At 42.7% G+C, this 23,353-nt stretch overlaps 2 protein-coding genes across 2 annotated transcripts in view; both read left to right on the forward strand.

Moving 5' to 3' along the window:
* The first annotated feature begins 5,245 nt into the window (after positions 1-5,245).
* LOC117225467 (alpha-tocopherol transfer protein) lies at positions 5,246-18,804 on the forward strand. Its single transcript, XM_033479044.2, has 5 exons — positions 5,246-5,569; positions 7,430-8,244; positions 8,320-8,414; positions 14,869-15,183; positions 17,472-18,804. The coding sequence occupies exons 2-5, from the start codon at positions 7,923-7,925 to the stop codon at positions 17,826-17,828; spliced, it is 1,089 nt and encodes a 362-aa protein (XP_033334935.2). The 5' UTR covers positions 5,246-5,569; positions 7,430-7,922; the 3' UTR covers positions 17,829-18,804.
* A 139-nt stretch (positions 18,805-18,943) lies between these two features.
* Positions 18,944-23,353, forward strand: part of Ac3 (adenylate cyclase 3) — a 43,227-nt gene continuing 38,817 nt past the window's right edge. Inside the window, exon 1 of the mRNA XM_033479051.2 lies at positions 18,944-22,967. Within this exon, the coding sequence (XP_033334942.1) occupies positions 22,356-22,967 (612 nt within the window). The 5' untranslated portion in view covers positions 18,944-22,355. The remainder of the gene's footprint in view (positions 22,968-23,353) is intronic.

A 23,353-nucleotide genomic window follows, 5' to 3' on the forward strand; every position in this document is an offset into this window, starting at 1 on the left:
ATAAATAAGAAATATTAAATAGGAAATAAGAAATAAGAAATCAGAAATAAGAAATATTAAATAGGAAATAATAAATAAGAAATAATGAATAAGAAATATTAAATAGGAAATAATAAATGAGGAAGAATAAATTAAGAAATAAATAACTTGTGAATATAGACTGACAAGACTTGAAAGGTGGCAAGTAATGATGATAATGAATGAGTCGGTATCGCGACGATTATTCGCATCTGGGGTAAGTAGATTTGTCCTTGGACCAGAGACAGGCCCGATCGCAACGCAGACAGGCCCACGCGAGGCGAGTTGCGTTCTGCAGCCGCACCGGGATATTCTCACTTTTACTTTCTCCCTTCTCCCGGGAGCACGTGTAACAGAACGCACCACCCACGACAAAAGTCGCGTACGACGCGGTCGTTAGCGAAAGCATCGAGCCGTAGATGCAACAGGATGACCATGACACATTTCGCAACCCGATGATGCCGTTGGTAATGCGCTCGCGACGGCGAATGCAGTTTCTGGATCGTTTTACCGCACGATAACGTGCCTCCAATAATAAACCGAATTTCAGCTGCCACGAAATCTCGGCGGCGATTTCGTTAAAATCGCACACGAATTCTGCAATCGATTCGTCGATCCGCCCGCGAACAACGACAAATCTGTGAGTCACAAAATAGCGCTTCGTTCGATCGCGAGGTCGAATGCTATGGCTTATCGTCTAGAATGAAAATAATTTATTGTTTGGTGACACGCTTCCGGTTGCTTGTAACACGCGGATGACAGGGATCAAGCCTATTTGGATCCAGAATATAAGTATTATTTGACTATATCATTTCTGGCAATTGATCGAAATTTTTCCATGTTTCGTCTTCCTGATTTTATTAGGAACTGCATGATGTGAAACGTTGGAAATGTGATTGTTGGCATATACTTTAACTCCTCAATTATAATTTGATTAACCCGAGAAAGATAACCTACGTCGCAGAGGCGCCTGCGAAGACTGTTGATTTTTGTTAATTTTTCATAGAGGTCTAGTGATTTAAGTTTAAAATTATTTAAAATATAAAAAAATATAATATAAATGCATTTTATTTTTACAATAATGCCAAACCTTTAAAATGACTAGATTAACTTAAATAAATATCCATTGTTAGTATAAAATTGACGCCTTAGAAAAGCATGCGCCTCTGAAGCGTATGGTTATCTTTTACGTACGTTGTCATATGGTTATCTTTCTAGGGTTAAATAAAATACTTTGATTTTATCGAAATAAAATACCTTGATTTTGTCGAAATAAAATTCTTTGATTTACTGAAATTAATCGAAATTTTTACATGTTCCACCAAGCTCTTATTAATTCGATTCAATAACATGTTTCATAATAATAGTGTATCAAATTATTTACTTGTCATTTCGTTCTCATAAATGGAGTTCTATGGAGTTAGTTCATTTAGTTCTTATGGAGATAAGTGGAGTTCAATTTCCCGTTGTCGCGCGTTATTTTGCAAAAATTATAATCATAGAAAGGTTTGCTATCTGAATCGATAAACTACTCGTTGCAATGAGGAAGTGAAAATACTATTAAACCTTGCTAACTTTATACGTCTTCTCGCGTTTTAAAAATCCGCACGTGCCATAAATGCGTGAAGTTTCGCAGTCTACTTGGTACAGTAGAACTCCATTTATGCGAACCCGCCGTGATACGAGCAGTTCACATAATAGGAGTCGACCGACTGCCCCCACTTCGTGCAACTTTGCGTTCGAATAACTGCAGTTCACGTTCAGATAAGTGGATCCAATCATACGTCTTGCTTAGTCCACGGATTATGGCAATAGCCGAGGGACCATCATATAATTGACTTCCGTATAATTAGAGTTCGGTACTGGTTCAGTTAATAGGAGCTCAGCCAGCATTCACAAAACCGTGCAACGACGAAAATTTCGTTCGCATAAACGGAGTTCTACTGTAGACTGCGGATCTACGTGCAATATAAAAATGTTGTGCAACGATTGCAAGAAACAGGAACTGAAGAGACTTTTATTTCTGCCTTGAGTAATTCTGACTGTGGATGTTTATTCGAAATAAAAATTCTCTACTACATCAATTGCAAAATGTAAGAGCCAAGTCCGGTTTCTTCCAGTAATAACTTTAACAAGTTTTAATAAGTTTGAATATTTCCACTGTTCGAAATGTTTGCCATTTTTACCATAAATGCAACAAATTCGCAGTCCAGTTACAACCGAAGCAATCGAATTGTTAAACTCTACCAACGCTGTCACCGTGTTTTGCGTCTCATCAACTAATTTTTGTCATCAAATCCGCAGTCCTTTTATCGGACATCAGAAACTGATTTCCGCGATAGCAGCCACGATGCGCCTGCTGCAAAAAACTCCATCGAGCGTTCACCCGGGCGCTAATTAATCCTAGAAATTCCGAAGGAAGATCGTCGATGCGCCGAGACAGGGGAACCGTAAATTAGCGCGATTTATCCCGCGGCAGAAACTCTCGAAAAGATCGTCCGTTTCGCCGCAAAGCCTTTGCATACCGAGCTGAAAAGCGTTCTACAATGATATCTGTGGTAATTAACGTAGCCGCGAAATTAATAGTTATCTTTGGAACGGATTCGTGCGAGCCAATAATGGTCTCGATGATAACGATAACGTTAGGCTCGGTGGATCGAAACGGATCGTTCGACGGACTCCGAGGCTGGCCAAGCAACGATGCCGGAGAATGGAGCCGCAACGCTTCACCCGGCTGACCTTGGGAATGTTTCTCGGGTGTCGGTTAATTAATGCATTTATGCAGGCCACGGTGCGTTTACGTCTAGCCCACGAAACTTTCTCCATTAGTGTTCGCTACCGCCGGGAACCGTCTCTGCAGTTTCTTCTCGAGCAGTTTGACGGCCACTCCGGTCGTCTGGCATCATCGGCGCCTCGATACTCGGCCTGGCATAACCAGCATGATTTCCGTGATCCGAGGAACTTGAACGCGAGCGGAAACGGATGGCAAATCGGTTACAGTTCAACGGTTTAACACTTTGACTGCCGTGTCACCAATAGGTGGCTGACGGAATTATTTGTTCAGATTTGAACGCGAATCTGTACGTTAATCTGCTACATCTTGATTTACATCTTGATTTTATTAGGATATCCTATCGTGGACATGCAATTTAATTCTTCGATTAAAATTTGATTAAACAAAGTGCTTCGATTTTATCGAAACGAAATACTTCTATTTCGTCGAAATAAAATGCTTCGATTTCATCGAGATTAATCGAAATTCTGACATATTCCTTTAACCTTTTTGTCGCGTAGGATTTAATAGTGACAAACACAAGTATTAATTATCTCAGCTATAGAAGAAATCGTAGCTCGAAGGTGAATACACTTTATTTATTCGATTTAATAAAATGTTTTGTGATGATAGTAATAATTTATTAAATTATAGTATACCTATCATTTAGAAAAACCGACGCCTCTAGAAAGGGAATCTGAAAAAATGTATCAAAAACTAAATTGGTAAATTTATCATCATGAATCAATCCCAAACATATCCAGTTATATTTTCACGAAAAATATTCGCCGCTCGCGAATTCGTTAACTTCTTAAGCATGATAAATAGTCTGGTCCGAAGAGATTATCTACATTTTAGAAAGTCTTCATCATTGTGGGCGGAATATGTAGTAAACAAACAATTATTATTCGGCCGCCGCGAGTCCCTTTCGCAACTGCAACGGGAAAAAAACTCCAGCAAAGTGAAAGTGCAGTGCAAAGAAAAATTGCAAATATTTAGTTAGCACCGAGTATAGAAGCTCGAGAGAGAAAGAGACACAATCCCTGCATAGTATTTTCCCACCATGGTAATGTCAGTCACGCAGTCAATGCTCGTCATAGAATTCAGACGACGACTTGTACAAGTCAGAAATTACATCAATCACGGCTCACAGCAGCACCTCTATCACGAATTCTAGTATCTGGCGAGGAAAATGCGAGTGAACCCGACATTCTAATCCCTCAAACTACGTTCTATTCGGATTTTGCAACCTGCATGGAGATTTCGTAATCCGGTGGATGTACAAATCAATTCTTCGCGTTCGCTATATTAATTAGAGCTCTATTGAACTCAACTCTCTAGCGTGCACGTCAACCGTAGAACGATCGGGCATTACCAAGTTTGCTTTTTAACAAGACCCGTATTCATGGCGACTAGGCGCGATTTCTCCATCAAAATAACTAAATATCTCAAAACCTTTCTATTTTAATAACTGTTTCAAAATCAAAATACGTATGTTCTTAATTAATGTTAGAAATTGAATTCTAATACTCTGCTAACGATACTTAGCTATATGCCTGAACAAATTTGTTGTCTGCGTAGGAGGTTATTAACAGCAAACTCTAAACCAGTTTGCTGTTGCAATCGCTTTGGAAATTGTGCAAGTTTCAGTAGTCATTAGACTGCGGACCTTTATGCAAAATAAAAATGTCTGCATCAGTTGCAGGACGTAGAAGCCAATTATCTTATTTCTCTCTTAAATAATTTTTTCTTTTAATTTTTTGTCCATTATTATACGTTTCTCCTTTACATTTTTCCTATAATTGCATAAAATCTAGTAATTATACTGTATATGATTGATTTTCGTCATATTTTGTTTAAATGCAATATTTTCGCAAAATATATCATCTAATATCGAACATCGAAGTTATATTTCTTAACGTCACAACACAAACTGTTGTTATTGTTCTTCATGACGAGTATATCCTCGTCGAAAACAGTTAATTGAACTCGCTGGTTATTTTTACAATTTTTATAACAGTGTGTGCTTGATTAAAAAAATATATCTAACAATTCTTAATGGAGACAGCTTACTGACTGACAGCCTAATGACAGCTTAATGACAGATTAATGGAGACAATTTACTGAAACCAGTCTCTTGACCGGCGGTGTGTAGGTTCACTGTTAAACATTGAAAATTGCGTAAGTAAATACTGTAGATGCAATACCGATTGCACCTCGTGCAAGAAATCCACGAAGAAGCCGTGTTCGAATTAATTCGTACACGCAATATCGACGGTGTTTAATTGAGATTGTTGTGCGAAAGATGATGGAAGGGATCGGTGACCCTGAGACCGCTGAAACCAGGGGAAATTCGCCGTAGTCGTGACGTAAGGTGACTTCAAAAGTCGAGGGCGGGCAGGTAAGAGGGAAACCGCGGTGCATTTCGCTCCGATGCGGTGCATCGAGGCCGGGCCCAGTAGTTGCGGCCAGTTAGTTGCATCACCGACCGGCATCGCTGCACTGGCGGTCCCGCGACCACGGTGTCTCTATCGAACCGTTTTTCTCGCGACGTTGTTCTTCTTCCTTTTTTTTCGTTCGCGCCGAAGGCTGAAGGCCCACCGCTTTCGTCCATCCGAGAAAAAGTTGTGCGCCAACGGGACTACGGCTGTCGACCGCCGGAAGTCCTCTCTGCTCGAAGAAAGTGCCGAGACAAAGGAAACGCGAGAGTTCCCGCGTTTTCTGTGGAACGGTCCCCACGATTTTCCACCCGCAGATTTGTTTTCGACTCGGCCGCTGGTACCACTGTTCAGCAGCATTCTTTCAGTCGGCTGAAAATTCCCATTGGTCTTTCTTCAACACTCGGAAGTCGGTGGCTGTGTCGATTTTCTCCCGGAATGTTCAAATCGTTCACTTGATATTACACATTTATCGGTAATTAAATCGAATTTCTGCAAGAAATCTGTACAAAAAAAAATGTTTGGAAAAATTACTGAACGATGCTCAGAATTGTTTTAAAACATCATCGCTAGTATAGTTGTGAAAACGGTCCTGTCGTCCGAGGGTTAAAGAAGTAGTTGCTGATTCGTGGAAAATTGAGAGTTTTTTTAGAATATTAGAATATTTTTTATACTTTGGAATACTTTTTAGAATATTATTTTTTTTAGCATAAATATAGGAAATATTTTTTTGAAGATAGAGGCTGTTTTTGAATTCATTTCATCGTTCGATTTTGTATTGAGTTTCTTAATCGTGTTTTCGCTGATAACGTTTCGACGCGATGGCCACTTAATTGGAAATGTTCTGTGAATATTTTGAGAATCGTATGATTGATTGGCGTTCGCTATAGCTGATTGTGTCGATAGGAAATTAATTTTGACTCGTCGCTTATCAATACAATATTCAATATTATTTAGAAAATCGAATACTCCGTCGCAATTTCTCGATGATCGTATGCAGATTCTGAAAGTTAATTGCGCTGAACTGGTATCGGACTGTCAACGATTTTTTGAAAGAAATGGCTGCGTATTGTTAATAGTAGAGCAAATTCGAGCGACGCACTAAGACAATTGCAGCATTCTAAAAATAATGGGAATACAGACGAGAGTTGCTTGCATGTAAAAATCGTCAGAACATCGACAAAATGATGCATATGACATAGTTAACGTACTACATAAAAATTGGGCGGAGTTTTCGAAGTGAACGGAAAAATTTGCAGAACAACGCGAAAGCGTGGAAGAACAATTTCAGTCCCGATGAGTCACCGAATTTGACAAAACAGCTGAAAGAAGCGTGCACCGGCGAAACAGCGGACAGCTCGTAAATCGGCTGGCCTTGCGAATCACATTTTTACGGGGGAAAGGCGCCGCTGCATTGTCCTCGAGCCGCGCGAATAGCTGCATAGCCGGTGGAAACTTTGCGGGTTCGACACGTTCGCTGAACGAACGAAAGAGATATCGGCAAACGGGAACCGGAAGGAGGATCCTCTCATGTGTGCGTGTCGCCACGCCGCAGGATCACGTTCTCTCAGCGCCGAGAGCCTCGTTAATAACGCACGGACGCCGAGAAAAAGAGGAGACACGCTTATCTCACAATTTCTGCACGATTATAGCTGTTTTTGCACGATCAGCCGACGGCGAAAACAACTCTTTCTATAACCGGATGGTGCGCATACCTGAGAAATTCTTAAAAAGTTCTTTCTGTGTTTCTATTTTCTGAAAGAGGTAAGAACCGAAATTTTCAAAAGCCCCCGAGGACGATTATTGCAGAAGCTTCTCATCGTCAATAGCTGAAACGTAAAAAATTTAGTAATTCAAGAAGGGAGAATAGTTCTTTTGTCAAATTCGTTACTCTTCGTGCAATCAGAAGAATTTTCCGTAGAGCTACTGTTCAAACGGTACGAAAAGACCTATTAAGGAAAAGGAGAAAATTCATCGGGCTACTTCTTTACTGATTTTACGGTTAGCTACGCTCTAGAGCGGTCGACGAAGTCGGCTTAAAAATTACGATATTCTTTGGTGAACAATAGTAACAGATCTGCGAGGTCATCTCTCTTTATAACGATCCACAAAATAATCTACGAACCAGCAGTTCTAAAAGACCTTTTAGACGACAAATACATAGTTCTTTAATGGTCCCAATCGGTCCCCTTTCCTAAAGTTAGCTGTCCCCCCGAACGATCTTCAAACTCGTCCCGGAAGGTGCAGCCCAAACCCCGCGGAAGTTCGAACAGCCTCGCGTCAAAAATCGCAGTCGACCATCCCCGGAGGTAAACCGATCGGAAGAGGACGAAGCGTTAAGCTCTCGCGTGAAAAGTTAGCCACCCCTTCAGGCGGCGATTCGAAGCGGCGCGAAGTCAGCAACGGCGGCAGAGGGAAAAGAAAAAGAAAAGGTTCGGTTAAGCTCGGCGAAGCATAGATCACGGAGAAGGCCGGGAGGCAGAAGACAAAAGCGAAACCAGTTCCCTCCGGTGTTTGATAGTTGGTGGTAGGCTGGTTGCCCGCGCGCGTTGGCGACTGTCGCTAGAGCCGCATGAGACCGCGTCCAACGCAGAAGTTTGCCGATTCCGCGTGCTCGTGGACCGAGTCGGCGAGTTAAGAGCGATACAGTGCCGCGAGTGGAGGCTTAGGCTAGCTCTCACGATCCGCGGTGGATGACGTTGGGGTGCACGATGCCGCAGGGTGACGAGAACGCGGCCCTAGAGCCCGTGGCCCCGGGCAAGAACGGCTCCGAGTACGAGATCATCGGCGAGGATCTGCTCCGGGAGAAGATCGATGCGAGGAAACGCAGGCAGGACGAGCTGAACGGGATGCCTGAACCCGGTGACCAGGAGCAGGAGCTTCCCGACGACGAGGAGGTCTGCCTGGACCTGGGCGAGCCCTCGCCGGAAGTGATGGAGTACGCCAGAAGAGAGCTGGGCGAGACCGAGGAGGTCAAGTGTCAGACCATTCAGGAACTCCGCGACATGATCTACGGTAATTTCTATGGTTAGAACGATCGTTGGCGGATCGCTGGGGGTGTGTCCTCTAACTGGACGTTCTGCTTGACAGAGAGGGGCGAGTGCCAGCCGCACAGGATGGACGACGACTTCCTGATCAGGTTCCTCAGGGTGAGGAACTTCAACGTCAACCGGGCCCATCGATTGGTAAGTTGCGGTCGGGTTCGTCTGTGGATCCTCTTCCGTCTGAATCGTTTACCGCGGCTTCTTTGTGCATCTTAGCATTTTTGCAGATTTTTCGGACAGACCATGACAGATAGTTCTTAGTTCTATTGCTCTATCCATTTTCTCGGAATTTTTGTATACAACAATGATAGGCTATCACGATATCTCTAATTTGTTGATAAAATATTTATATGCGTTGCTTTGACCGGTGCATTTAAATTGATCTAATTGTTGGATTCTTATTACTTTTGTTTACGAAGGTTCTTGTTTTGGCGAAGGATTGTAATGATTACAAGTATATATATTTTTGTACACAATATTATTTGTTACGTATTTTGTAGACAGTATCTCTTTCTCGTAACAAATTGATGCGTCCAAATTAACTCAATTGGCGATAGTAAATTAAATCGATTCGAATGCTTAATTCTTTCTGGCTAGAATCGTTGCGATTTCTTCGTGCCGTTTTCGATTTTATTTGTCTGAAATTTCAAAGAGATATTATCTTATATATTAATGGATACAAATTAACGCGAGTGTCGGTGGTAAATTAAATTGTTCCGACTGCTGAATTCCTTATATAGATAGAATCGTTACGATTTCTTTTATGTAAACAAATACTATTGGATAGAATCGTTACGATTTCTTTGTACTAAAAATGTTTCTGGCTAGAATCATCATGATTTCTTTGTGCGAAAACTATTTCTGGGTAAAATCATTATGATTTCCTTGTACCAAGACTATTTCTGGGTAGAATCAGGTTGTTTCGGGGGAGAGGAAGTGTAAATCGCTCGGAGATAAATTTTCTGCATAAAAACGCCGTCCTATTTTGTTGCTCTATATTTTGACAGATTCGCCGCGTAATAACAGTGAATATTCGACACAAAAAGCCTAATCACGATACTTGACTGACACGCATGATGCACTTAAACGGTTCCGGAAGAGTGCATGCCCGCCAATTCGAGCGAGACTATGTTTCCTCGAGGAGAAAAAACCGAGGATGATGTACGGTGACTTTAGAAACGGTGCAGTAACTTGCATGCAGTCCCGACACATTTCAATCGCATCGATTACGGTTCATTTTTCAAGAGCCACCTGTGCTCTTTTTCCAGGCGGTTCTTGTTGTTCGCTTTGAATCGTCGCGACGATTCCTTTTTCTACAATGTAGAGATTCCTCGTCATCATTGCATGACACTTCGTTCTACCGCTTCTCCGTCTCTCTCTCTCTCTCTCTCTCTCTCTCTCTCTCTCTCTCTCTCTAATTGTATTCGCGAATGTTGTAACACTGTAAACAACTCCGAGATTAATGCTACCAGCCGCTCGGCCGAATGCTGTAACGGCCGTGCGAAAGTTACAACGAAATTACAACTATAATTGGAAGCCGGCCGTTTCGCAAAAATCCTGGAACCATGCAATTAAGTCGCACGCGAATCTTCTGGTCACTGGGAATTTCAGCTATAACGTTTTGTTCCCATTCGGTGCTCCCATAATTCGCAATCCTTAGTATCAAATTGCATGTCCTGTGCACTGCCAAAATGAACTCTTTCTGTTATTGTTCGAAGATTCGATTCAACGATCAAATAGAAATATTTTTACAATATTCAGGACTTTTGAGGTCAGCTTTGATCAAGTTCGAAAATGAATTTTTGGATCAAACAAAACATACTTAGACCTTGCAGTTTTGCTGCAGTAAATTAGCTTTTAGCACTAAATGTACCAAGATCTAAAAATAGAAATTTCCTTACGGAAATTATAAGATTGAATTGATGTGAATTGTTCTCACAGTTTTTATAATAGTGTGTGCCTGAATAAAGAAATATATTCTACGATATCCAATGGTAGCAACTTTATAATTTAAAGGATTGTAAAAAATATGAATAAAAAGGATAACTACATAAAAGAATAAATAAAAAATAAAAAACGTGAAACCGGTCGGTCATTCGACCGACGACGATACACACACACACATTTAGTGTTACACTGTGATCTAACATAAACGAGAATCATTGTGAAAAAAGAGTTCCTAGAACCGCAAGAACGATTCTGAAATCGATGAAACGCCGATAAAATGAAATCGTCGAGTGAAATACGCGTGCTCTCGATTTTCTTGGCAGGAGCCCGGCAGAATTTCTTCATCGATCCGCCGATTAATGAATGATTACGGCTGAAATTGTCGATCGCGGACTGTTCGATCACGTACCGGCGCGTGAATCGAATATCGAAAGAAAAAGCAAAGTTTATCGGGATTGTGTGCTCTCTGGATCCGTGGCCGACCGGATCGTTCGCAATCCGGCGGCTACGCAGCACGATTCGTCGAGTCAGACCAGTTGCAATAGTTACGCAACCATGCCAAGGCGAACCAAGTTGGCGGACTAGCGATCGAAAATGCAGTTTTGTCGAGTTCGAATCACCGTCGTCCCGCTTTCCCCGCTCGGTCTCTCCTATCAACGTCGACCGTGGGAGAGGGAGGGGGAGGGGGGCACAAAAAAAATCATCGTCAACGTTCCCCTTTGCTTCCTTCGATCAGCATTAAGATCTATTTTTGCTTGGTAATCATAGAGGACAGGGAGCGGAGATCGCGGCTCCGCAGCTGGTTGTTGCAAACTTTACTCACCGCGAATTTGTAATTCAAATTCTTAGGCCGGGCTTCGTGTTATCATTGGTGAAAAAAAAAACGCCAGACCTTGGAGCAAGCTGAGATCATATATTTTGCTTAGTTGGCACACTATTGCAGAGTGTTTCTCAGCTTTGTTGCTCAAATTCTCTATCCCGCCGGTGATTTTCATTCGATTTATAGGCATTGTAGACAGTTTCCTTTGGAATCTCACTGTACATTTTCCCGAGGTGTTCGAGATTTTTGTTGCTCTAGAGACGTTCAGGAAGCGATCGCCGTTTCAGAAATGTTTATACGAGCACGGTTTTAAGTAGCAGACGCGTTGCCGATCTTCTTTCTTTGGTCTCCAGATTGAATTTTCAGTTGACTTTAATCTTCGCAAAGTACTGGGTTGAGGAAATTATTTGTGCCGGTTTCGAGGTGCTGTTGAAGGGTAAAAATTGAGGAAGACGTAGCGACCGAGGTAATTAAAGTCTCTTATTTATATACTCGTTAAATTAAAACGAGCCGGAAACTGTAAACACCCATTTCAATTTCAGATTGAGGAGCAAGATTGGAATGATCCAATTTTATCTTAGAATTATAAGTAAATCTTTCGCTATATTATCTAATAATATTCACACCACGCTAATTGAACTTTACGCGAATAGATTATCCTATGCAAGAATTTATTAAGAATTAGATAAAAAAAGATAATTGTAAGGATAACTCTCATATAGTTTATATTTTATTTTGACATATGAGCCGTTTATTTTGAAAGTGGCACAAGTCACTTTGGTTTTAAGTCGATATATTTAAGGGTTTGCGTTTCAACACGTTTAAAAATATGGATGCTAACTTTCGAGAAGATTTACTTGTATTTGTTATCTTAGGATACTGATATTTTTCTCAGTATAAATAATTTCGTGTAAACATTAAAGAATTACCACTTTTCATTACGGTAAAGCGACTTATGCCACTTTCAAAATAAACGGCTCATATGGTAAATATGATATGTTTTGTTATTGAAAAAAATGGGTGTTTACCCGCGTATATAAATTTATTAAATTAAATTGGAACGGCGAGGGGTTAAACAAAAATGGAGCAGAAAAATGTTAGTGAAAAATAATGTAAATATCATAAGTGAATCAAATTAAATTGAATTGAATTGAATTGAATTGAATTTAATTTAATCGAATTTAATTAAATGGGAGCGTTAAAACGTTAAATAAAAAATCGATCGGAAACTGTTTGCGAAAGATAACGATTGGAAATGGCTGAACGTGACGCCGCAGCTAATGAAATGTTCGTATCGACCTATCGAGCAAATTTCTAATAGAAAACGTTTTTTTATAAAATACGGGAGTGTATCAGTTTCACCGCGCAGCCAATTAAGTTGGTCTATCGATCGATCAGAGAGATCGCGGATAACGATTCGCGCAGTTCCACCGGGGCGAGGACTGTGCTATTTTCGGCGGCGAGCGCGATTCATCACACGGCGATCCTCCGAATAAAGAATTCCATTTCGAAAGGACGTTAATCGAGCGGCTGCAGTCCGGCAGTTGCACAATTACTCGCCGCGCCGCGGCGGGTACCGCGTTCGAGCGAAGACCATTTAGAGATCGGATCAGCTCTCCGCGGAACGCCTGGATCGTGGACGCGGGCGTTAATTGCTTAATGCAGTCAATTATACCACGTATCGATCGGTCGCGGCTCACTTTCAGTGTCACGTGACCCCCTCGTCGATCGAAAGGAGGTCGTTCGAATCCGGGGAAACAGTGTGACCGCGAACGCGAACGATCCCGGCGTTTGTTTATTTATTCGGCGATGCCGTTTGCGGAAAGAAAAGCGATAATCAAGGCTTCTGACGGGGATCGTCGATGATCGGCGCGCTCCCATGTGTGTCGCCGGCGATCCGGCGAGATTCAGACCGATGACGAAACGGAAAAGCCGAGACCGAAGCGAAGGTAACGATAAGAATTTATTTGAAGGGTTCGTGAAATTTCGAGGCGTATAGTTATCGGATGAAATGGACGAAACGTACGATACTAACTCGAAGGACTTTTTAAAAATTAATTTGATGCTAGATATAATGAAAGAAGAATTTTGGTTCCTAATCATCAATATAGAACATCGAAATATACTGCTCGAAAAGATTATAGCGTAGACAAATTTTGGATAATATTTGGCCAACTTTGACCGACGATAACTCCGTGAAAAATCATCGTGCGGTGATGACTTTTCTTTTAAATCAAACCTTGGAACCTCTATTTTAAGATAGTGGGTCCAGATTTTGAGCTTGATGCACTCTCACTACTGTAACCCTTTAAAGGACCATGTTTGTCATATTGAAAATTGCCAAGTTTGGCGAAATGCACGGACTTCGTAAAATTTTTTTCGGAGATTCTGTTTACAGTTTAATGTAGCCTGATTCTTTCTCTTCAATTAAAAAACAAAGAAACGTGGTTGCGATTTTTTTTCGCAAAGTTACAGCACGTTCAAGCCACCCTTGCATTTTTGTCGTGTACCGCTGGCACGACAAACATGGCGTCGCATTTAAATGGTTACAGTGATAAGGGTATATCGAACTCAAAATCGAGAACTGTTATCTTAAAGTAGAGGTTTCGAACTTTCATTTAAAAGGAAAAGTCATCATGTTACGATAATTTTTCGTGGAGTTATCATCGGTCAAAGTTGGCCAACTTATTCATTCGACAATGCTGCAATTTTTGTGAGCACGTTAATTGTAAAAGGGCAGCCGTAAGGCTGTTCCATCTATGAGAACATAGCGCAGAATACTTGTTAAAAGACCCGGCTACGTTCCCGTAGCAAGCGTGCTTTAATATTTCGCTGGATCCGCGAGACTTCTCCCCCGACAAAGCGGAACGCTCGAATAATTGGTCTGACGTTCCCGAGGAAGCCCGAAAAGGACGCTTTTGCGGCTCATCCTCGCTGTTCTCTCCGCTTCACAGTGACATTAATTATTCGTCTGTCTCGGATATCCGTTTGCAACTGCGAGATCCTGATTCCTTTTCTCTACAGGGTGTTCATTGTACCGAACTTTCGGACAGTAGTCCGCCTTTGTAGCGATAAAAGCGTCGACCCTATTATTTTTTCCCTTGATATCAAACCGAAGATTACGTTCAGTGGGTCGTGGAAAAGACTGGGAGATATCCATCAAGCCCCTAAAAAGAGCTTTAAACCGCTTCGAATGCTCCGCTGCTTGAAACATAAATGAACTCTGTCGGGATCTTCTCCTTGCGATCGCATCTTCTTCGTCGTTGAGGCCATTCTGAAACCATTTTTAAACCGCTTTTAACGAATCCTTTTTATACACGCTTCCAAACCGTGGTTGGAACCGATTTGGAACAGCTCTGAAAATATTAGTGCCATTAAAAACGTTTTAAACTGATCATAATAGTTTTCTAACCATTTTGTCTTGTCTTGAACAAATCTCTTTCGAAACTTATTATTGTTATTACACATTCGCGTTCGTGTAATCGCTATTATTACACTTTTTATAACAGTGGGTCTATCCGGTTTATATAACAAATAAATAAATAAATAAATTAGAATCTTACAAAGGTGTACTTACATATAATTTTCAGAACTTCCAAATTTATCTGATGTCAAAAATATTTTAAATTGTTCAATTACAACGTCTGTCCTCCATCCAATGTTTCTCCAATTCACACGATCTTGCCACAGATAGTGTCACTGTCTAACGAAATGATAGATTTAGCTGTAAAACTTTGCAAGGTCGACTAACGAGGTCGTCAAATATTTTTTTCATTGACTTGAAATCGAGAGGAATCGGTTCAGTCTTCTAACTCGATCTTTCGGTAGATAGTGAATTACTACAACTTCAAAGACGAACACCCGGAGATCCATCAGGATGTGAATCCAACGAAGATGACTCACATCGGCGACGACGATGTGATGACGGTGCCGGCTTACAGGACCCACTGCGGTAGGAGGATGATGATTTACCGATTGGGGAATTGGGATCCAAGAAAATATCCCGTGGAGGAGATCTTTAAAGCCACGGTGATCGTACTGGAGCTGGGAGTACTGGAGCCGAGCCATCAGATCCTCGGAGGCGTCGCCATTTTCGATCTTGAAGGCATCACTATGTCCCATGCCTGGACCATCACGCCACAGGTACTATGCTTTATCAGTAGACTGCGGATCTTTACGCGAAATAAAAATATTCTGTATCGGTTGCGAGAGACAAGTAATCGAAATGAATGGAAATATTTTTTTTTATTAATTTTAATTGATTGAAAATGCATCCGTACGCTTTTCTATAAATTTTTATACATTTCATATATTTTACATACTTTATATATTTGATATATTTTATATATTTTATACATTTCATATATTTTACATACTTTATATATTTTATATATTTTATATATTTTATATATTTTATATATTTCATATATTTCATACATTTCATACATTTTATATATTTTATATATTTTATATATTTTATATATTTTATATATTTTATATATTTTATATATTTTATATATTTTATGTATTTTATGTATTTTATATATATTATATATTTTATATATTTTATATTTTTTATATATTTCATACATTTCATATATTTTATATATTTTATATATTTTATATATCTTATGTATCTTATATATTTTATATATTTTACATATTTTATATATTTTGTATATTTTTTATTACTATTCGAATCAGCTAATGTCTTGAAACATCCTCTGTCACTCCAACACAGCCTGATCGTTAATGATTCAATTCTTCCGCAAAGAACAGACGACCTTCGTGAACTGGATCCCTTAATTCCGTGCCACCGTGTACACAGAACAATGTCGACGATTTATCCATTAGCATTGAATACCCGTAGATTCCGGACGATCAGCGCGGAGTAATTGGAAATTTCGAGCCGGCAACGAAACGACATAATATTCGATTAACAGGGGGCGAGGGGGTGGCGACGGTTGACCCGGAGAGGGTGGACGCGCATTCCGATTCCATTCGACCGCGTTCGGCTAATAACGAGGGTTTAATTAAAGGAAGACCAGCCCCCGCCGCGCCGTGCCGCGGCGGCCCGCGCGTGGAGAGGCGCTCTCCTAATTTATCTCGGGCCGAGTATCTCGGTTATCGATCTACTTTCAGCGTTCCTTGAAACTTAAACCATTTATAATGCCCTTGAAACTAATAGTCCCTCCTTTTATCTGGCGACCTCCTGTTACATTTATTCATCCCCCGCGAAATCCAGTCGAGTGCCTGTACGGAGGAGCGGAGGGCGCTAACGGTGTCCTTGAAACTCCGACGATCTCGGAAATTCCTGGACACCACGCCCGGCCTTTCTTCTCGGCGCGGCTTAGCCCTGCTCCCGTCATCGATGATGTCATGGTGAACCTAGAGCTGCCCGTTAATGCAAAACATCCCCAGCACTTAGCCTCGGAGTCGACGGGACAGACTTCGGAATCTTCTTGGATCATCTTGGGTCCTTGAAGGGGGAATTTCATTCTTCTTCGACGTTGGGGTGGTTCTTCGAGTGCTGTAATTTTTATTGGCTCGTTAGCGTGATTCTTCAAGAGCTGTCATATTTCTTCTGCTTCATCAGGGGGACTTTTAAAGAGCTATTTTGTTAGATGATCTGAGTGATTTTGAAAATGTAATTTTCCTTGGCGGATCAGGGTGGTTTTTGAAGTGCTGTTATATCTTTCTGCTTCATCAGGAGGACTTTTGAACTGCTGTTATTTTTGTTAGCTAATCTGGATGGTCCGTAAAATGCTATTGTATTTTTTCTGTCTGATTAGGATGACTTTAAAAATGTTATTCAACTTTCTCCGATCAGGGTAGCTCTCTATAAAGAACATTATATTTTTCTGGTTCAGCAGGGATGACTTTTGAAATCGTCGCTGATTAGAGTGGTCCTGAAAATGCTACTATATTTTTCCTGTCTGATTAGGATGACCTTTAAAATATCATGAAATTTTTCCCTCATCAGAGTAGCTCTGTAAAGATTGTTATATTTACCTGACATCATGGTGATTTTCAAGACAGTAATGAGATCATTAAGAAAAATTTGCTAAATTCAGTTGGACCTGTCATATATATATAATACAACATAATAAGATAACTTCAACTTAATACTTCAAATATATAATATAAATGATTATATAACAAAAATATATAATATAACATGTGCTCTGCAAGATGCGCACAACCCTATTAATCTGTCGATTCAGCTCCTCCATTCGAGGATTCTGATCACCCACAATAGCACCAAAATCTGCAGCCTAACGATCATTACCCCGACAGCTGTCTGAGATCATAATGCGTTCAATGAGATCATAGAACGTCCCGTGGCGCGCTAATTAGCCCGTACAATGATCATAGAAGACACCGGCGGTGTATCAACGACTGCGTCTCATTCTTATTTGCTGGATCCACAGGTGGCCAGCATGGTGATCGCGCTGATGGTGTCCGCGTTCCCCTTGAAGACTCAGGCGATCCACATCCTCCATCAGTCGTGGGTGTTCGACGTGATGTTCGCGGTGTTCAAACCGTTGCTGGACGTCCGGATGCAGAACAAGATCTTCTTCCACGGCAGCGACATGGCCAGCCTTCATCAGCACATCCATCCGACCCACTTGCCGAAGAAGTATGGCGGGATCAGGGAGGAGCTGCCCTATTACAAGTGGATAGAGAACCTGAGCATGGTCCCGAGGGTCGTCGAAGAGATGAAGCAGCTCGGATATCTGCTCCCCGATGACGTACCGAAGCATTCGGGCAAATCTGTCAAGAACTGAGAGCCCGGGATCTTCCTGTCGATTGCACGATTCATTTTGTACACCCACGCGCGACAGTGCCTGATCGGTCGGTTTACTTTTCATTTCGGGAAAAATAGCTGCGAACCGTGGACCTTTGTTTCATATTTCAGAGGTTTCGCGGATTCTGTTTCAGCTGGACGAAGAATAAATGATTTCGTATTTGAAGAGATTAGTTACAAAGGACTCGGGGAGAAAGTGTACGTTTTTTAACCAGTTAACCGTTTTTCGTGAGTATATTGTTAGAGACTCGTCAGAGATAGCATAACTCATTAGAATATAATACTTTGATATTCTTGATTAAATTATACCTTATATGAAAGTGTTGCATTTAAACAAAATATGAAGAAAATCAAATATATTCTTACAATACATAATTACAGTAACTTCCACGCTTCTCGAAGGGATTGCTAACTATTCAACATTAATTAATTAATTTAAAAAAATTGAAATTGATTCGTATTGGCATAGAGTGGTTCATTTTGATTGGGTCCTTTGTAACAATGATTCGTTCAAGAGAAAAGCTGACAAAAATGTCATCGATTGCAGTGGTGACTTTGTCGCCTTTTCTTTTCAATGTTTTAATAACTTTGCAGAATAGCGGTACGACCGTGCACTCGGTAAAAATCGTAGAAAAAGAACTGACCGATTACCAGTCGGCGTGACCACCAAACCATGAAGTAAAAATAGTAAAAGCCGGCGAAACTACGAAGCGATCAGACAGCTGTCGGTGAAGGTGCGCACCCACACGATTCGCCTAGACCCACTAACGCAAACAACGTTTCTACTTTTCTACGAAATTTTTGTATCATGTTAGCTTAGCTAGTTCCGTATAAGCTCTCGCGATTTTACTAAAAATAGGGAGGAGAAATCGAGACGAAGGCCGTGCATGTTAAACGAAGAGATGATTGTCAGGACAATAATGAATCGAGCTTGTAGAAGGCACACCAAACCTGTATCCATTTGTTCCTCGAGTTTTTTTTTCGATATTCAAGGTTTCGAGAGGCAATATTATCGAACACCGACGAATATTAATTAAGCAAAGAAAGAGAGACGAATAGAGAGAGAGAGAGAGAGAGAGAGAGAGAGAGTGAGAGACCCGACGAGTTTCTGGTTCTCCTTTTTTTCCCCCAGAGATTTCCATCGAAGGTAAGCGAGGTTGGGTCTCGACGGGTTTAAAATTCGCACTATTGAGGATAGGTTCCGCCGACGGGGAGCGCTCATTTCCTGTCGAAAGTCCCTCGGAGCGGCCCGGCTCATCCATAGTTATAAGCCCCGATGACGAATCTGCCGGTCCGAATTTACCTTGGCCAATCGAACCACTCTCGTTACTTTTATTCCTGATCCTCGCTCGTGAAAGATCCGTCTGCGAAAAGTCACCGGGACAAACAAATACTCCGCTCGTCTGACGGAGACGTTTTACGCGTACGCGCGAATCCGATGATCAACGTCGGATGATGACTTTGTGTTCTTTAATCGTCTCGCGCATGACTCACTGAACACATTTGCTGTCGCACCAGGAAAAGATAGAATCACGTTTTTCTTATTATAGCATGTAAACGACGAGTCTCACAGTGTGGCAAGTGACGCAGTATTCTGTCAGAATCAAAGAACTTTTGATGGAAATGAGCTAAAGAGAGATGACTTGTTTTCTTATAATTTTTTTAATTAATTTGTTTATTACGATTTATATGTTATGATTTATTATTATTGTACATAATATTTATGTGTTGTAATTTATTATTATTAGCTGTAACATTTTTATATTATAATTTATTATTTATCTAACGGCATCTGCTTAATAGCAATTAGCGATCACTTGCGCGATTACAATTGTATAGGGTTTCATGTAGATGTAATATATTTAATAGTTTCCACATTAGATTATCTGTATTAAACACTATGGCTTCAGCATGATCGTCTTCATCTACGTTCCTTAAGTTACTATACAAATTCGATGACTTTTGCTTCACGTTAAGGTTGCACCGTTGCAGAGTGAGAGAAAAACGCAGAGAATGTGGTATGGACATTTTTGTAACCTCGAAAATTTATCTCAAATTTGATATATTCGAACAAAATAATGTAACATGTTCCAACGAAATATTTCAAGTTTAACATCAATTATCCAGGTTAAAAAATGTCCATATTACGTCCTCTCTATTTTTCCCCTCTATTTTCCCTGCAACGTTTCAGCTGCAAAGTTAAATAAATAGCATCACTTTAACCAATTTCTATCAAAGTTCTTTGATTTTGACGTAAACTTCGTTACTTGCCCCACAGCGCGGCCGCCGACTAAGAACCACCGAGACTCTATTTTTCTTCGTTAATCGAGCCCGGCTTCGCATCTATTTTGCATGGGAACACTGCGGGCCTGAACTTCGTTTAATCGCGTTCCGTGGCTGCGTTTCTGCTCGAAGTAGGACACCTAGATTCTTGGCGACATTTCTTTAATTTATTACGGAATGATGTTAACGTTGCAGAAACGTACGTGGCTTGAGTAGGTGCATTTTTTTAAGATTTCTCGGGCATATGAAGATATTAATTTTGAATCGTTTGCTGACAATTCACAAGCTAAAGAATAGATCGTAAAGTTGTTCGAATAAAACATAAGATTGCTCAGCGATTCATTTAATTAAAGTAGACGAAGGCTATGCATAAATTTCTTGCAAGTAGGTACAAATAATTGAGTGAATAATATCTGATTGTAATCCTAGCAAAACACCAGATATCAAAAGCTCTATCAAAGCTGCACAGGTATAAAAAATTACCAGGAACTTCTTCAGTCATTTCATTAAGATATTTAGGTTGCCATTTAATTATTCTAGTTACGAGCAATCTCAACATTTGCATTTTTACGTACAACCTCAAGAGAAATTCAATCAGCGAAAGACTTGTCCTGGCTGCAGCAGCATGTGATCGATACCTTAGGTGCTTTTTGGCCATCTTTTTTAACCAAGTCAAATACTTTTTTTTACCATCCTAGCCATAAACAATCTTCGTCATTCGAGAACCCTGTTCTAGCTGCAGCAGCAATGAACAATGTCGCTCTTTAACCATTTCATATAACCCTCATTCACCTCTCACGTTTAAAGCTCAAGCTGCTCTTCAATATCAAATCGACCCAATGATACAAAATTAAGATGGACCTATAAACATTGGGTTGATGCGAAAATAATTTCGGTTTTTTGTAAGTCGTCTATTTGTAAAAACGAAGTTGCTTCTGCAACAACGCAACGAGGATGAAAACCTAGCTCGAGATCGGACAAGTATTTACAAAGACAATTCGCGGTTCGTACAAGAAATAAGACGCTCCACGGAACAAGCATCCGCGAGAACTGTGTCAAATTGACAAAAATGTCGAACAAGGGTTAACCAGATCGTTAGAACACCTTCCGGCCTGTTCGACCTACAAGCGATCCTTGTCACCCGCTACTTCCAGCGCCTCGATGGGACCCAATCCGCGGAAGTCCTCCGCTCCCCAGGAGCCCGTCGCGAGCCGCTTCATTCATCGAACACCCTCGAGAAGAACTCCCTTGACCGTTCAACCCCAAGGAACCGGGCCGGCAGGCCAGCCACAGGAGGCACCGCGAGCCCAATAAACACCCCACCCCCGCGTAGCTCGCGTCCAAATAGAACGATCTTCCGCGTTCAACGATCCGCTAAACACCCTCGAAAAGGGGCGCGGCGATGGGAGCGGGGCTGCGCTTTCTCGCTCCCCGCGACACAATTCGGGGTCTCCGGGCTGGAACGATGTCGGTCCTGCAGGAGTGGATCCTTTAACACTTGCTGGCTAGGTTTCTTCTCGGTTGGAAAAGTAGAAGGAGGCGACCGCGATGGTGCAGCGGCAGGGTAGAGACAGCAGCAGTCCGTCGAAGGAAGACGGCAGTAGACACGGACGGGGCTGAATGAGAAAGAGAAGGAGAAGGAGAAGGAGCAGGAGCAGAAGGAAGAGAAGGATAGAATCGGGGCGCAGGTGGAGAGAAGCTCGGTTCTCGGTGCTCGCACGCCGCGCGCTGTATTTCGTGGTGGTTGATATCGACCCGGCAGCGGAGGGTCGTGGCGAGTCGGGGTTCGCATGGCGCAAGCCTGGACGGGATCGAGGGCGAGGAGGTGAACGGAGGTGGCGGCCGGAGAGAGAGTGGCTCTCCTCGGAGGAGCGAGGAGAGAGCGCCGGCAGTAGTAACCCGGCCAGTTCCCCGCGCGCGGGTGCAGTCGCATCCGAAAAGCCGTGTGTGTGAGAGTGCGTGAGAGAGAGTGCTGGGCGTGCGTGTCCTGGTGGTGTTCGTCGACTCTTGGAAACCGCCCTAGCCGGCAGAAGGAGCGCAGCCCAGGCAGGAGAGTCCTGGCAGGGGGATAGAGGACCGGAGCAGCTGCGGAAGGCTGCTCTTCGGGGCGCACAGGTCGCGGAGAGAGCTCTCACCTGGAGCAGGGTCCTCCGGATCCTCGGTCTGGCTAGAGACCCGAGGCGATGTCTCGGAGACAGGCTCGAAGCGACTCGACACGGTTCCGATGCGCGTAGGCTCGCCGGTGGCGGGGACATGCGAAGACTGTGAGCGATACGCTGGCGCCATGTCACGCAGACTAGAGACCTCGAACGAGGATTCGTACCTGAGCGCGGGCAGGCCGTCGAACCTCCTGCGGACCAGCTTCAGCAGCGCCAAGCTCGAGTCCCTCTACAGGGCCTCGTCGCTGCAGCAGAGGCGAGGCGGCCTCGAGTGCTTCCTGGTGTCGGCCCTGTTCTACGGGGCGCACACGATCGCCTCGCCGGGCCAGGAGCTCCTCGCCCGAAGCCTCACCGTCGTTTTCCTCGTGCTGAACCTCGGCCTCCTCGCCTGGGCCAAGCACAACCCTCGCGCCAAGGACGCGCTCTGGTCCGTCGTGCCTCACGTGGCATGGCAGCTGTCCACCGCTCAGCTACTCGCTCAGCTGTTCCTCAAGTCCGCCGAGGTCACGCCTAGGGACGGCCTAGGCTGGCTGTTGCTCCTGCTCTATCTGCTGTTCGCCACCCTGCCCCTCAGGCTGTCGCTATGCGCCCTCCTCGCGTTCAGCACCGCGCTCTCCTACGTCGTCGCCGTCGTCGGGCTGAACAAGGCACCCGCGCAGATATCCATCGATGTCCTGGTACGTCTCGTCTAGCCTGGGATTACTCTTTTCAGAACTCGCTGTGCTCCGATCCGTCGAGCTTCTCGAGGGGGCTTGTCGAGGGGGCTGCGGCTCGTTCGGTTGCCGTGGCTCGGTTCGGCCGGGTTTTCGAGGAGGACGATTCTTTCGGGATGCGGTTCCCAGGGTTTCTGTGTCGCTTTTCCGGCCGAGCGCTGGGTGGGTCTTTGGATTAGCGGTTTCGAGACTCTGCAATGGTAGGGCTGATGCTGCGATCCGGCACAATGCTGCTTCAATGCAGGGAAATGTTTCCGAGTGCTACAAGGGTTTAGAGGTCTGCCGTTTTAGAGCTGCAGTGGGCTTTTGTATCGTGGTTTATTAGGAACAAGGGTTAACTGGGCATTTGG

This window comes from Megalopta genalis, chromosome 2 (assembly GCF_051020955.1).
Source record: "Megalopta genalis isolate 19385.01 chromosome 2, iyMegGena1_principal, whole genome shotgun sequence".
In the NCBI taxonomy this organism is placed as follows: Eukaryota; Metazoa; Arthropoda; class Insecta; order Hymenoptera; family Halictidae; genus Megalopta; species Megalopta genalis.